General features: G+C 34.1%; 1 protein-coding gene across 3 annotated transcripts in view; it reads left to right on the top strand.

Annotated features, from left to right (window-relative positions):
* The window catches only part of FUT8 (fucosyltransferase 8), a 103,162-nt gene that overhangs the window by 68,044 nt on the left and 20,570 nt on the right, over window positions 1-14,548 (top strand). For all 3 annotated transcript variants that reach the window (XM_069017203.1, XM_069017204.1, XM_069017202.1), the window contains 2 exons: window positions 915-1,029; window positions 7,088-7,325. In XM_069017203.1, coding sequence (XP_068873304.1) covers window positions 915-1,029; window positions 7,088-7,325 — 353 coding nt within the window. The remainder of the gene's footprint in view (window positions 1-914; window positions 1,030-7,087; window positions 7,326-14,548) is intronic.

Below are 14,548 nucleotides of genomic sequence, written 5' to 3'. Positions count from 1 at the left end.
CTAACTAGGCTTGTGCTTCCAGTGCAAACAAGTGCTGCCAACAGCTTGGCAAGACCACTTCAAATATTGCTAGGAAATGTATTTTTCTCAACCCTCACACTGTTTTTTGGTCGCCTCCCAAATTTCTCCGCCTTTATTCTGTTGCTTCTCTTTCTAGATCAAACTTGTGGTTTATCAAGAATTTCAGGCAATAAATTGCAACATCTGAAGTTCAGATGAAAGTGTTAAGAAAAGTGGTTCAAACTTAGAACTTTAGTACTGTTATGGAGAAATGTTTAGCAATATTAAATATTCTCAAGCTATGAAACCAACTTTGAAATGACTGGTTCTGAATTGGGCCACCTTTTACTTTTAGAATAACCATTTTTATAAACCCTTTGAATAGTTTTCTCTAGTTTTGTATTTCTTCCCAAAAGCCACAGAGATTTAAAAAATATATTTTCCAGGGTGGTACTGTTTGGACAAAATCAAAGTAGTAATTTTGACTAATCCGCAAATTTTAACAAATAAATGTCATATAACATTTTTCTTTTCATGATGATGAGTTCTTTATCCTCTTATTTGGCCAATGAAATGTTATAGCTCTAAGAAGAGAATCTCTAGTGTATTAGATAATCTCAATTTACTATTTGATAGTTCCTCAAATTTCATGTTTTGTAGTATTGGCTTGAATGGCCATGAGTCTGTTTAAAATTTTTAGTTTTTAATTGCTAATTGGTCTGGAACATTTGTTAGATGAAGAACACAGTCTTGGCTGCTGTTTGACTTGTGCAGTATGAGGTGGCATGAAGAAACTGGTTTTGAGGCTACAATTGAAATGTCTCTTTAATTTGTCTTTGATGTCATTCAATCCTCTAATTTAGTAATGTTGTTTCCCAGTTTTTAAGATTGTTGTTTCCCACTGTTGTTTATAGGTCAATAATGACCGACTTGTACTACCTCAGTCAAACAGATGGAGCTGGAGATTGGCGAGAAAAAGAGGCCAAAGACCTAACAGATTTGGTACAGAGGAGAATAACTTATTTACAGGTAAGAGGATAGAGCTTTTGAAGCAAAGTAAACATTTTTCTCTTCTTACATACAGAGCACTTAGCTAAAACCTTGCAATAGAATAATTACATGACAGTTTAAAGTGAATGTTGGTATATGAATGGCTGATGTAGAAAGGAAATTATTACCTTTGTTTCAAACAGTATTATATATATAAATGGAAGGTAATATTTTAAGGAAGTCTTTGGGGTTTGGATTTTTGTTGTTGGTTATTTTGGTTTATTTGTTTCTTTGGTTTGGGGTTTGTTTTTTTTTTTTTGGATTTGTGGTTTTTACTGGACTGTACTTCCCTGTTTGAATTCTTTGTTTTGTTGTAAAAGATAATTGTCTGGTTGACTTTTTTTTTATTCTTTAGAATATCAAAATGCATAAATATATTTGCATAGTTTTAAAAATAAAAATATAAAAGTAGTTGTATCACACTTCTGAACAAGCAGCCCATTTCTAAATAAGCAAAACTGAAGGGCTTGTAGAGTGTATTGTCTAGTCCTAGATTGTTTCAAAAGATGTTTGTGACTTCTCTAGATGCTCATATTTTTGAGTGTATAAGGCCTTTTTAATATATGTGCTTGTGTGCGTGTATAAAATTTAAATAAAACTTGATCTGAAGGTGTTGGGGCTTTTTTTCATGACTGAATGCATGCAGCTATTTGTGCAGTGATCAAAAAGATATTTAATGTAGTCTGTTTTATTTGTACTTGGTTTACTTTTTGTGGTATGTATGCAGCTGTTTTGAATGGTCACTCCTAATGTGTGATCTTTTCCCTTGTGTAAATAGCTGAATTTGTTTCTCAGATTTTCATTATTTCACAGTTCAGCTGTTGGAACCTTCCCTTCTGTGACCAAGCTATGTATTTGTTGCTTGTTAAATTAAAAAAGACACCCTTCTGAGGAAAAAATATCTCTCTGAATTGTGCAGGAGTCATCACTTTATTGTATTTCTTTGACTCCTTTCTGAGAACTGTTCCTTATTTTTTCATTTGGATGTCACTGTTTGACAGTAGTGTGCTGTAAGTGCTTTTCATGCTGATAAATACAGCCTTTCTCTACCTTTTCCTCCTCTTTCACGATCCGTTTGTTGTCTTATTTAGTAATATAACTGTGCAAGTCCTCAAAAAGAGCACAAAGTTATTTGCTTTAACAAATATGCACCACTGTAAAGCAGTCAAATGGTTCAAAATCACACAGATATATATATACACCTCTATTAATAATAAAACTGTATTAAAATATAAGATAAAATAAAAAATTCAACGACCCTTGCCCCTCAAGTCAATGCCAAAAAGAATTATATGGGAAATACTTGTAAATTTTTTTTTCAGTTAAGTATGAAAGTACTGTATAGCATTTTTCTGGTACATGTTGAACAGTGAAGCTGCATTATTTTGGGACATCTCTCTGGCAAGTCATTTAGCTGAATGATTGTGAATAGTGATGACTGCTACTTCATTTGGATGACATTACCATAAATTTGATTTAATGAGGCTACATGTAACTAGTTCCCTGTAGTTAGAGCAACATTTAAAAAGCTAAGAGCTTATATTTAAGGAAAAGGCTTTATTTTCAGAGATGATTTTTATCAAACAGTTGAAGAGAATGTGCAAGAGATGTCAGATAAGAGCACCTGTAGTACCATAATCAAGTGAGTAAATGATTATGAAGGCAGCAGTTTTCTGTCCCTTCTCTTTTGTGCTTATTTTTGTTCTGTTTATTTTAGGACGTTTGTGATTCATTCAGCATGCAGTCTCGCAATAGCAGAGTATTTTTGCCTCTGATTTAAAAAAAAATCCAAAACTTTTTGTTCAGCTTTGAAGGTTAAAAATATAATTAGGTGAGAAAGGTTGCTAATTGCTCAAAAATACATCAATTATACTAGTCATAGTTTGCCATATTCATACTATTTAGTTGGGGCTTTTTATGTAGGCAAAGAAAAGAAAGTTGGTCACAAGACTTTTTTCTGAGCTTTTTGGGTTTGGCAGTAATTTTGGTGATTTAATGTGTCCCTTAGAATTTTCTGTATTAAATCTTCTCCCTCACATTAAAATTACTGATACGTATTTTTAATACAAGTGCTCATGCTAAAATGACAGTAACAGTAAAAAAGGCTCTGGGCACTTTGTATACATGCAAAGGGTGCACCCCTCACAACTGTGAGTCTTGAAAAGTTTAAACTTGTATTCTTTACTCAATCAAATCAAATATGTGATATATTTTTAGTTTAATAACCACTTAAGAAAGTGTGATAACTGCTGATGTCTGTGTGAGGTTTTCTCTAGGATTTCTGCATTGTGGATTGAGGAGCACCGTGTCTTTAGTCCATCTGCATGCTAGGATGTTTTACTCAAGCTGAAGCTTGTGTGTTGTAGCAGGGTAGGTGCAAACCAGAGGAGTTAATATTAGAGGAAGGTTTGAGATCTCTGTCTCTCAAATTGAATACCTACTATTTCTGACTAGGGAAGAAAGAACATTTCCTTCCAGCAGCTGGAAGGAACTTCCGATGGTTTGGTTGGTTGGGTTTGGTTTTTTTTTTGCCTTTGGAGTTTTTCTCCTTCCAGAGTCTTGAGGGGAGCTGAGATGAAAAGGAATGATTACAAATGACATCATAAAAGAAGGGGAGTAGAAGATGGTGTGGATTACATTTGCGATAACTAGGATGAGAAACACCCTTCCTTGACATCATTCTCTAAAAAAATGGAATTTTCCAAAGATTTTGGGTGGGACTGTCTTCTCCAGCAGACTGTGTAGCATCAAAGGACAAAATACTTATTGAAAATATAAAAAAAGAACAACTTTGTTAATGAGCATCATACTGTGTTTATGAGGTTACTTAGTAAATTGTAGCAGACTGCTTTCCCACTCCACTCTAATCTGTTGTGATTCATTGGATTAAGTACATTTCTCTGAACTGTTTTAAATTCAGAAACAACACAGTCATTTCTCCTATAGTAAAATGCATTTTAAGGAGCAGAGTTTACTTTTGCCAGTTTGTCATGTGTTTTGATGGTTGGCTACACACTTGGAAGCACTGGAAGATGGAGGGGCTTTGAAGCAGCCCTTGGGAGATCATTCCCATCTGAGTCTACTTTCTGTGAATAGGCCAACCAACAGCCCTGGAAGAAGAATACAGTGGAAACCCTGAATTTTGTGAGAGCAACAATGTATACCCATGTTCTTTGTGATGAAAGACCATTAAATCCATCTTGCCAGTTGCAAAAGTTGTCTTTTATTTTAGAAGGCATTCTCTTCCATAGAAATGTATAATTGTAACCATTTTACGATTCTGAAAATTTGTTACTGTTTTCAGTTGCATTGTTCATAGAAGTAATTCTGAGAAAGATAAAAGGTGTAAACTTTGTCATGGCTTGATAATCTAATCTTCATGTTGAAGTACGTTTTGTGTGGTTGGTCAGCTGTCGGTTTTTTGTTTGTTTGGGATTTTGTATTTTTTTGGTATTTGTTTTTAATGCAGTTGTATGGCTGTTACGTTACAGGGCTTGAGATTCCTGGACGTCCCTTCTATTCCTCTCTTGATTATGCAGATCATTAAATTGGAGATAGGAGTGTGTGATGAGCAGTGTTGTTAGGGTTGAGAACAGAGTGTACTGCTCATTCAAATCAGGGATTTACAATCCTTTTCTGTGACTTTGTGCCAGGAGGAAAACTCTTCTGTCAGTCTTCATTGATTTTGAAATTGACTGGTTTTTTTATCAGCTCAATACTTTTACTGGTTCCTTTGGTTGGCAGTTTTGGTTATGAACACCCAAGCTATTCTGATGCTTGAAATGTAACTTTTCTTCCTTATCAATGGTTAATATGTCCACCTTTTTCCAGAAACATCAGTTGAAACTGCAATATATCCAAGTATCTCTACTTCACTTTTTCTTTTTAAATTCTCAGTATATAATTGAAGCTCAAGTACTGTTTTGTCTTTTTGCTACTTGAATATAGCAATTTGAAAAAAACCACAATCATAAAGAAATTAGTTAACTAGCTTCCTTTTTAAGTCACAAACTAATACTAAGATATATAGTTTTTAGTTAAGTCTTCAAATAATGTTAAAACCCAAGTAAGTGCATTATATTAACATGGGTAAGCAGTCACACTATCAAATTAGATTTCATTGTGTGATTACTACTTGATTTCCATAATATTGTTCATAAGCTATTGTATGAAGCTTGCATTTGCATGAAAGAAAGTTAGAAGGGCACACCTTGACAATACTTCAAATATGCCATCGATTAAGTGCTTTCGTTTTAGAGGACACAGGGATTTGGAGGTAATGGCAAATGTAGAAAGCATTATATTATCTATGGGCATTTCCTAAAAATTCACAGAGATTATCCCTTTCAAAAAAAATAGTGTTGTGGCTTTACCCAGGCTGGCAACAGAGTACCCCCCCAAACACTCACTCCTCCTCTTCCCTGGTGCAACAGGGAGGAGAATCAATGGGAAAAAACCTCCAAACAAACAAAAAAACCCCACAAAGAAACCCCATCGTGGGTTGAGATAAGAGCAGTTTAATAACTGAAACCAAGCAAAGTGTGGTAATACTAATGACAGTTGTAATAATAAAAATATAATGCTGCTGATAATAATGATACGAGGAGGTATTTTTTCATGGAGTTCTTTCTGTGTGGACTTGTACAGAGTACTAGAAAGGCCCTCTTTCTCTTCTGAAAGACTGTGGGAAATACATTTGTTGTAGTTTCAAAGATACCTGTTAGGTTTAGTCTCAAGTTATCCATTAGATTTGTGATGACAAAAGTACTGGTCTGAGGAACAAAAATTGGGAATGGAAATTTTATTTAATTTATTATTTTCATACCTAGTTAGGCTTTAAATCAGGTGTATTTAAAATGAAAAAAATAAAATGCTGTAGTTGTAGCACATGTTGTAGAGTTTTGGGTTTGTTCTTGTTTTGGATGTTTTATTATTTTCCCCCCTGCCCCACAGTCTGAATTGTCATCCCCTCCTGTGCACAAGTGAATGCACAAATTATTTTTCTGTTAAAGTATTTTAGGACTCAGAATATTCAGATTATCTTTAAAATCACTTGAAGGAGGGATCTCAGTTCTCCAGACAGGGATCACTGTTTTTTAAAAGATTTCATTTGATTGTTGCAAATTTACAGAAATTTTATTTAAAGTTGTTTAGATGTGAAAGAAACAGAATTTATATTGATGCTCAAATATCAGTATTCTCACAACTTACTTGAAACTTTCATCATAGAGATTTTATGGAAGACCTTTCTGGAATTTAGAAGTATGTCTACAGCCATGCAAGTATGAATGTGTACAAAAAATTACTATATTTTATGTAAAGAAATCTTCTCTTGATTGTGTTGTTGTGTTGTCCACATACCTGAGAATATTTATTAGTTTGTACTTTCAAACATAGCATTCATATAATGTAGGCATTTGCCTCCTGTCTTGTGGTTTCTTGGTTTGTGGAAGTGAAATACATTATTTTATGGAGAGTGTATGCAGATTAAAATTCTGTCCTTTATCAGCCTGCTCAGGTATGTGTTTTACATTCTGTATTTACTGTGTGGTCAGCTAGCCTGGGAGGCAGTCCCTTAATAAGCATTTGTTTTATTCTGTACCATGTAGACAGGTGGAAATTTTCTTTTATTGGATGACATGCATGCTTATTGAAACAGAACTAACAAACTTGAAAAAATGCCAAAGGAAAAAGCATTCCAACACTGAGAATCATGTTGATGAAATGCTGATGAAATGTGAACTCGGAGTCCAAATGTTGGCTTATTCTGACAGATTTACAAATGAGAAAGTAATTTAAAGTCTTGAATGTATTCTATTTTACATTAGGATAGTGAAGTTGTTCAATAACTGTTCATGTTCACAGTGAAGAATTCACATAAAATTTTCATGGAGCTGAAGCTTACTCATCCATTTTAATAGGAGATGTATTATAGCAGGATGGCTTCTGTGATTTATGACATTTGCCAGTTTTTCAGAGAAACATACGCCTTTGGTGTATCTTCTCTTCAGCTTCACTTTTTCATCCATCCTTACAGAACCCGAAGGATTGCAGCAAAGCTAAGAAACTTGTGTGTAACATCAACAAAGGTTGTGGCTATGGCTGCCAGCTGCACCACGTGGTCTATTGCTTCATGATCGCGTACGGCACCCAGCGCACGCTCATCCTGGAGTCGCAGAACTGGCGCTACGCCACCGGCGGCTGGGAGACCGTGTTCCGGCCCGTCAGCGAGACCTGCACCGACAGAGCAGGCTCCACCACTGGCCACTGGTCAGGTAAGGCCGAACCACTCCCATCATTTCTCCTTGGATTTTTGCAGCTTCGTTCATGTAGAATTATTTTGTCGTCTCTTTCATGTTGTGTGGAGCATGGTAACTATGACTGCAGTTGTGTATGTGAGCATCTTTTATATCTTATTTGCCCATTGTATTGAAAATAAAATTCCTTGATAAGATAGCTCTGCATTGGCAGAGTTTTTTAATACGAACGTTTTGTATTTAAGATTTAAATAATAATTTTTCAACAGGCTGCTACTGTGTTCTCTGCCAGATATTAATCTAATTTTCATGGGGAGAGAGTATTAAATAGAGGCTGTTGTTAATAAACTTTTTTAAAAAGCAGGGATGTTTCCAATATTAAGCAATAGAAATATAAAAGCAATGGTATCCAATAGTCATTCACACCCCAATAAAATAAAAAACTGGTTGATAAAATTCCTCATGCAAGCTTAACAGATACAAAATTCATGTTGTAAAAACAATGGCAATGTTAAATATGAATTTTATTTGTACGTCAGCAAGTTGGTCCATTCTTATATATGCTGAACAATTTGCCTAGAGTAAGTAGATGGTTTGGAGGATCAGATAGCTTTGTTTTTGTCAAAGTAAACAGCATTTGTTTTAAATGACATCTTTCTCCATGTGATTGATAGTCAAAACGTATCAACATCTTCAGTCTTTTCACTAGGACACTGCATATCCAGTGCATATGGAATCTTAAAGTAACTACTAAAAAGTTTAGCAGGTCTGAAATTAACTTAATCAGGTTTACAAAATCCAGTCTACAGATTGCATGTAACCTTGTGTGTTTACACATTGAAACAGCATTTGCACATGGAAATAGCATCTGTTCTTCAAAGTTTCAAGATGCTACAAAACTTAGCTTCGAGAATTCCTGTGGGGTTTGTGAATGAGATTTTTTTTTTGCAAAAAATGTTTCTTAGAAATGGCTGGATGTTTTACAAAAACAACTATAAATGGAAAATGGATATTGAGAACTCCAGATGAAGTTTTATTCATGTTTGGCAAAGTTAGTAAGTGAAACGACCATCTGGACATGGTTCTCAGCAGGCTCCTCTACATGACTCCAGAATTTAGATGCAGACAGTTTTGTGAGCAACTTTTTAGCACAGTTATCTGGAAAACAGTGTTCTGGAGCACTCATGCACACATGGCTTCAAAAGAATAGATACTTCCATGAAAACCTGTTTAAATAGATGATGATTTCCTGCAATACAGGCTCTTGCTGGTGAAAGTACAAATAATGCTTCATTTTAGCTCCCTACAGTTTGGGTTCTTCTTTTTTTTTCCCTTTTTTTTTTTCTTCTTTTCTATTAGTTTCTACATCAGGATGAATAGTTTGAAGGCTGAGCACATAAAATACCATGATGCGATCAATTATGTTTTAAATAATAGATGCCACTAATTTGAGCTTTGGTATTCTAGAGCTAGCAGACATTGAGCTATGAAAGACAATCTTTCTGTAGTTAGCCTGTTGGCCAGCCACATATGCTGTAAACTGTGTTAAAATCTGATCCTGTGCAATGGCTTGGCCTGTGAGGATGAATGATACTGACAGTTGATCTCTTTACCAGCCTCAGTGTGGCTTCAGTAGGAATCTTCACTGGATGCTTAATTGCTGGTAAATTTTAAAGACATTGTATCTTGCTGAAGATTTCTGTGTGCTTTTTATGTCTCCCTAAATTTATATAGATTTTTATTTACTTGTGTATCTATTTATTTATCCCCTGTTTCTACAAGGACAATTAAGTCTGAAATACTTAACTCTGGTTAGAGCAGTTTGTTTGCAGAACCACACCTTTAATTATTTTTTTCTCTACAAATTCTGAAATCTGCATGGGATTTTCTAGATTTTCAAAATAAATGTATTAAAACGCATTGATATTTATCAATTTTCATTTTTCATAAATAAAACATTTCTCCTATGTACTGTAGGGATTTTTCATTATTTTTAAAAATTATGTTTCAAAAATATTCATACAAGTGAATAATTATAGCAAGTGTTCAATGTAAATTATAGAAGTAGGCCAACAAGTCAGAAAAGTATATCATTTAAGACATGCTTTCATGTAATTTGCAGACCTGCATAGAGGATAAGTTAGTAAAGTGTACTTCATGACAAAATTGTTTAAATTTGTACATACATCTTTCTTCTTTTTAATTAAATTGCCTCTGCTTGACACCTTTTAGTTTTATTAGCAGCACAAAATTTTGAATTTTCTGAACTTTATCTTCAGTGAGACAATTTAGATAGTAAAACCTTCTACAAAAAATTAAGAGACTTATATAAGCTGAGAATACATACAGTTTTGGAATTTTCTTTGTCCAGTCCTCTCCTAACTAGGTATAAAAGCTAAGGGGTTTTTTTGAATTTGAGAACTAGAGTGAATTTTAATGGACAAGCTGATATTTGTCTGATAGCAGAAGATTAGTAAGACGTGTTACCATCTGTGAAGAACTAGGGGGCATCTCAGCCCACGTCATGTCTTGCACTTGTTCTTTGTGTTTGACATGGTAGTTCTGTAATCAAGTTCAGCTTTTCTGGCTTAAACATATTAAAATCATTGAGAATTCTATTGCAGATTTGTGTAAATACAGCAGTTATTTTACACTGTGGCATAAGGTTTCTTTGTCCTTTTTTTCACTCATACTGTCATTCCAGAGAAAAAATCTTAAGAGATGCTCTTTTTAGTTCTAAAATTATATCTTGCCTGTAATTGCATCTTTCTTGTAGTTCAGTATTTCCTTTGATATCTATGGTCAAACTGTTTATGAACAATTTAGGTAGGAATTTTTATAAGAAGCATGGATGATTTCCTAGCAGTAAGAGCCAATATAGAGAGAACTCATGAAGACTTATTTATCATGAAATTTTTGATGAATTTTCTTTAAATTAATTAGTTAGCCAGGTCATAATGTTCTGTTATCATTGCTGCATGTTAACATGGAGTCTCTTCTTATAATTTTTTACTTGCTGATTTATGATGTTATGGTGGCATTCCCCTATAATAAATTGAAAGAGGACTATAAAATAACAAGACAAAAAATCATAGAATAAATAGAAAAGGAAACAGATTAATGGGGAGGACAGATTAATGTACTGTAAGAAGTCCTATCTGCATTTCATGTTGGAGAATGAAGGGATGTGGTGGTAAAGAAGACATCTACATGCTTTAAATAACAGTATGTGCTCCTTCCCATAAGGCCTAAAAACCAGGAAGATGAAAGATAACTTGAAGAAGGAAACCTGAAATGATGTTTCCTGCAGTTATCCTTGAATATTGATTTTGCTGCCTCTAACTATGGTTTGATGAATTAATGCTTTGAGGAAGGGATACCCAGAGGGGAGAAAATGGCAGAGCTCTTCATTTGTTGGTAGTGCCAGCTTTTAAGTATTAATTGAACTACAATCTTAAAATATGAATTAACTAATATGTTTATATGTATAATTCAAGAACGAGGATACTGTGGGTACACAAAATGAATGTTTAATTTATTAAAGCCTATCTGGCAACAGTAATCAAAAGGACTAAATAAAAATTGCAAAATCAAACCATGAAAAGTTTCACAGAATTAATTGCAATAAATTAAAAAGTTTCACTCCATGAACTAGATATTCCGTGACAATAGTTTTTTTTATGTAAATCAGCTGAATATTTAGTTTGGGGCTAAAAAACCCTTTAACTTGTGTACAGTCGCATGAATTATGTTTCAAACTTATTTATAAAATCTTGCAGAAAAAATGGATTAATTTCTACTTCTAATTCTTAATTTTGTTTTTATACAGTGACTTTCATTATTTACATTTTAATTCAAACAAGTTCCATTTCTGTGAAGCAAGCTGGAGAATGGTGATTTGAGAGAACAGTGTAGCAGCAACCTCTGTATTTTCCATTTTTTTCAGTTGTGTTAATCTTGAAATCAAGCTACTGATACTGTGTAGAGTTTTTGTCCTCAAGGTGCCTTGTCAGATACTCTATGTAAAGACATTTGTCTGTGTAAACACATAAATATATTTAGGAAGTGGTAACTCTTAAAAGGACCTTGGAATTCTAATGAGGTAGGTCTGAGTTTTCAGAGCAGCTCAGTAGCCTAAGAGAGCAAAATGTTCCTTATTCATGTCTAAGTGGAGGGTTATTGAATAATAGCAAGAAGTTATTTTCACCTTGCAGAGCAAAGACAGGCTGCAGGACACTGTCTGCTTCTGCTATCAGGCCTTCAAAATGGATATTGATAAATATGAAGGGCCTACACTGATTCAAGGACATAAAAATCTGCTTTACAGTAGGAGATTAAAAACCATAATTCAATTCTAAAATAAAGCAAGTTTTAAATGCTGGTCCTGCCACATTTTATATGTATGTCTATATGGGAAGTATTTCTACTTTTAGACAAAGATGTGGCTGGACAATTCTGACTGGAAGTGAGGTCTGCTTTTTAACAGCAACTCACTGCTGCTGTTGACTCCTATTTTGGCAACTGGTCCTGAAGCAGAAAAGCAAAAAAATTGCATTATCTGAAATTGGAATAACAGGAGATGCAGTCTTTTCTTGTAACTAGCTTTATTTCTTTTGGGTTTTTTTTAACCCAGAAGAATGTTTGCCTTTGCTCCTTGAGTGGGTATGGGATTTTTTTCATTTGTTTTGTAGTGGTACTTTCAATATCGTCTTACAACTTCTGTCACAAAGTTCACTTGTGCAGTCCCAAATCTGCAATACTAAACTAAATTAATTTGTATTTTAAGGGGGTCATCATAAAGTACATCTCTGTTCTTTCACGCTATAATCAGTCAAACCAAGTTGATCCTAATGAAGCCATTTGCATAGGCTAAATGTACCACTGATTCTCATTTAATTATATGAGGAATTACATTAAATCTATTCTTGATAAAAGAATGGTGCTCTTGGAAGTTGTTTGCCATGTCAGTGGCATTTTTTAACAGGATGAGAGATAAATGGAAAATACTTGCATTTAAATACAGCCATTGTCTGGTAGCAGAAGTTAGAATGTCTGTATTTCTTTAAAGGTCAATGTTTATATTTGTTATCTATCAAAAAATGTTCAGGAAGTGAAAACATGGGGATTGTATACAGTGAGTTCTCCTTAAGTCATTGCTAATTTAGGTTAAGATTTGATGTCTGTATAAAATGCAATTGACTGCTTGATAATAGTTCCTTGCATGGGCAGGACCATAGGCAGATTAGCACACACTTTGTTCCATGAGAATTGTTTAACTATGTTGAATTGAAGGAAGGTAACCTAAGTGTGCCCACTGAAATAGTTACTTTCCAAATAGCAGGGGCTTCTTTCCCTATGTTTCTTGATCAGGGAAAGCTGAAGCTAAAGACTTAGAAATCCAAGGAGTGCGTGGAGGTGGGGAAAAGGATTCTTGGCTTTGTTCTGTGCAGTGGTAGGAATAATCAATCACATATTTGATCACAGATCTTATGCTGTTCGTACAAAATACTACACTTTGAAGCATGACTTTCCCTTTTTCCTAACAGATTGATGCCGCCCCCCCACAATGTAGTAGCAAAACTAGTACTAGTAGGTTGTGGTTAATTACAAACTTTCCTTATGAGCATTAAGTCATGGATGATAAATGACAGATTGGTAAACCAAGTTTCTATTAAAAACTGAAAAGAAGTTAAGCTTAACTGTCACCCTTTTAAGAATTGTTTAATAAGCAAAAAAAGGCTACAGATAGGCTTAATATTAGAGTTTATTTGATTTAAGGTAGCCATTCTTTATTGAAAGGTTATACTGCAGCATACGCAGTAAGGAAAAATACTAGTGTGTTTTGTACCCAAATGAGAAAAATCAGGGTTTTTTTGAACATGAAGAGATGACAGGAGGTAAACTAAGTATGTTAGGTCTCAAACAAACTGCAAAGTTTCAAATGTTAATCTGAATTCTTTGTTTGGCTGCATAAATTTCAATCCAAACTGAAGCTTTCTTAGGGTTTTGGGGAATTATAACCTGCATTCAAGTTTTGAGTAACATTCTAATGTATTACACTGGGTCATTAAAATGTTCTGGTTAAGTAATAGTTATAAAAAATAGTTACCTATTTTTAAGTGATCTTTAAGCAAGGGTAATCTGAACTGGCAGCTGTGGAGTTGAATTCAAGTCATCCAAACCCTTCCTACGTCTTGAAAAGGACTACCACAATATCCAGGTGGGAGACATCCTGGAGCGCTGCCAGCACTATGGGTTATGGCTCTGATTCTTGGGAATGTATCAATTGTTACAGCAGCCATTCTTTCTCTTAATGCAGGCACTCTTAATTCTTTACAGTAGCACAAGGCTGGGCGATTGGTTTGTTTCAGTGTAACTTCACCAAGGGTTTTTGTCTTTTTGCATTTGAGTAATGAATTAAAAAAGAACCTTAAAATGTCATCTAATTCTCAGGATATGTTTCTTGTCTAGATTTAGAATGCCATAGTGAAAAGCTGCTTGTAGGCAAATGGCTCTGAATACAGTTTTTCCATCTTGTGAAATAACTGGAAGTTATACTAAGACTTTTAAGGCAGAAATAATTGCTTGCATTTTATATTTTTGTTTCTCAATCTTTAGGCCTTCAGCCCACTGATTTATTTCTGGTGTTGTGAACAGATAAGAATTTTGAAAAGCTGCCTTTTTATTGCACTGATCTCCTACCCACATTTGAAGACACACATTAATTTTAATTTAGCATTTAATTTAATTTAGCATTTCATATGAAACAATAAATATTTTATATTCAAAGAAAAAATATTTACTATAATACCATATTTTTGGCATTGCATGTCCATGCATGCCATTGTGCTAATGTTTTGTAGAGAAATCTTTAGAAAGTGTTTTCCTTTATCTGGTATTATATAAATCCTGTGACAAACCTCAACAAAACTGTTTTTTTTTTTTTTTTTTGCAAGTACCCTTAGCTAAAGTAGTGGTTTTAAGTTTCCAATACTGTGCAAATTAATAATAATTTATTACTGTAATAGTTATGGAGAAAACATCTATATTTCTGTGTGATTTATCTTGCTTTTTTCTTAATACTTCCATTACATTTTCCCCTATTACTGAAGATCAGAAAAATTTCCTTTTCCATTATTACAGGCTTACACTCTTGATTTTCTCCTTTCATGTTAGTAGACCATATGAAGTAGAATGCATCCTTTTTTCTTTCAGATGCACTGTTAAGGTGACATGTGCCT

This window comes from Aphelocoma coerulescens, chromosome 5, assembly GCF_041296385.1.
Source record: "Aphelocoma coerulescens isolate FSJ_1873_10779 chromosome 5, UR_Acoe_1.0, whole genome shotgun sequence".
NCBI lineage: Eukaryota > Metazoa > Chordata > Aves > Passeriformes > Corvidae > Aphelocoma > Aphelocoma coerulescens.
The sequence above is the reverse complement of the archived record's forward strand: the minus strand, read 5'-3'. Positions and strand labels throughout refer to the sequence as shown.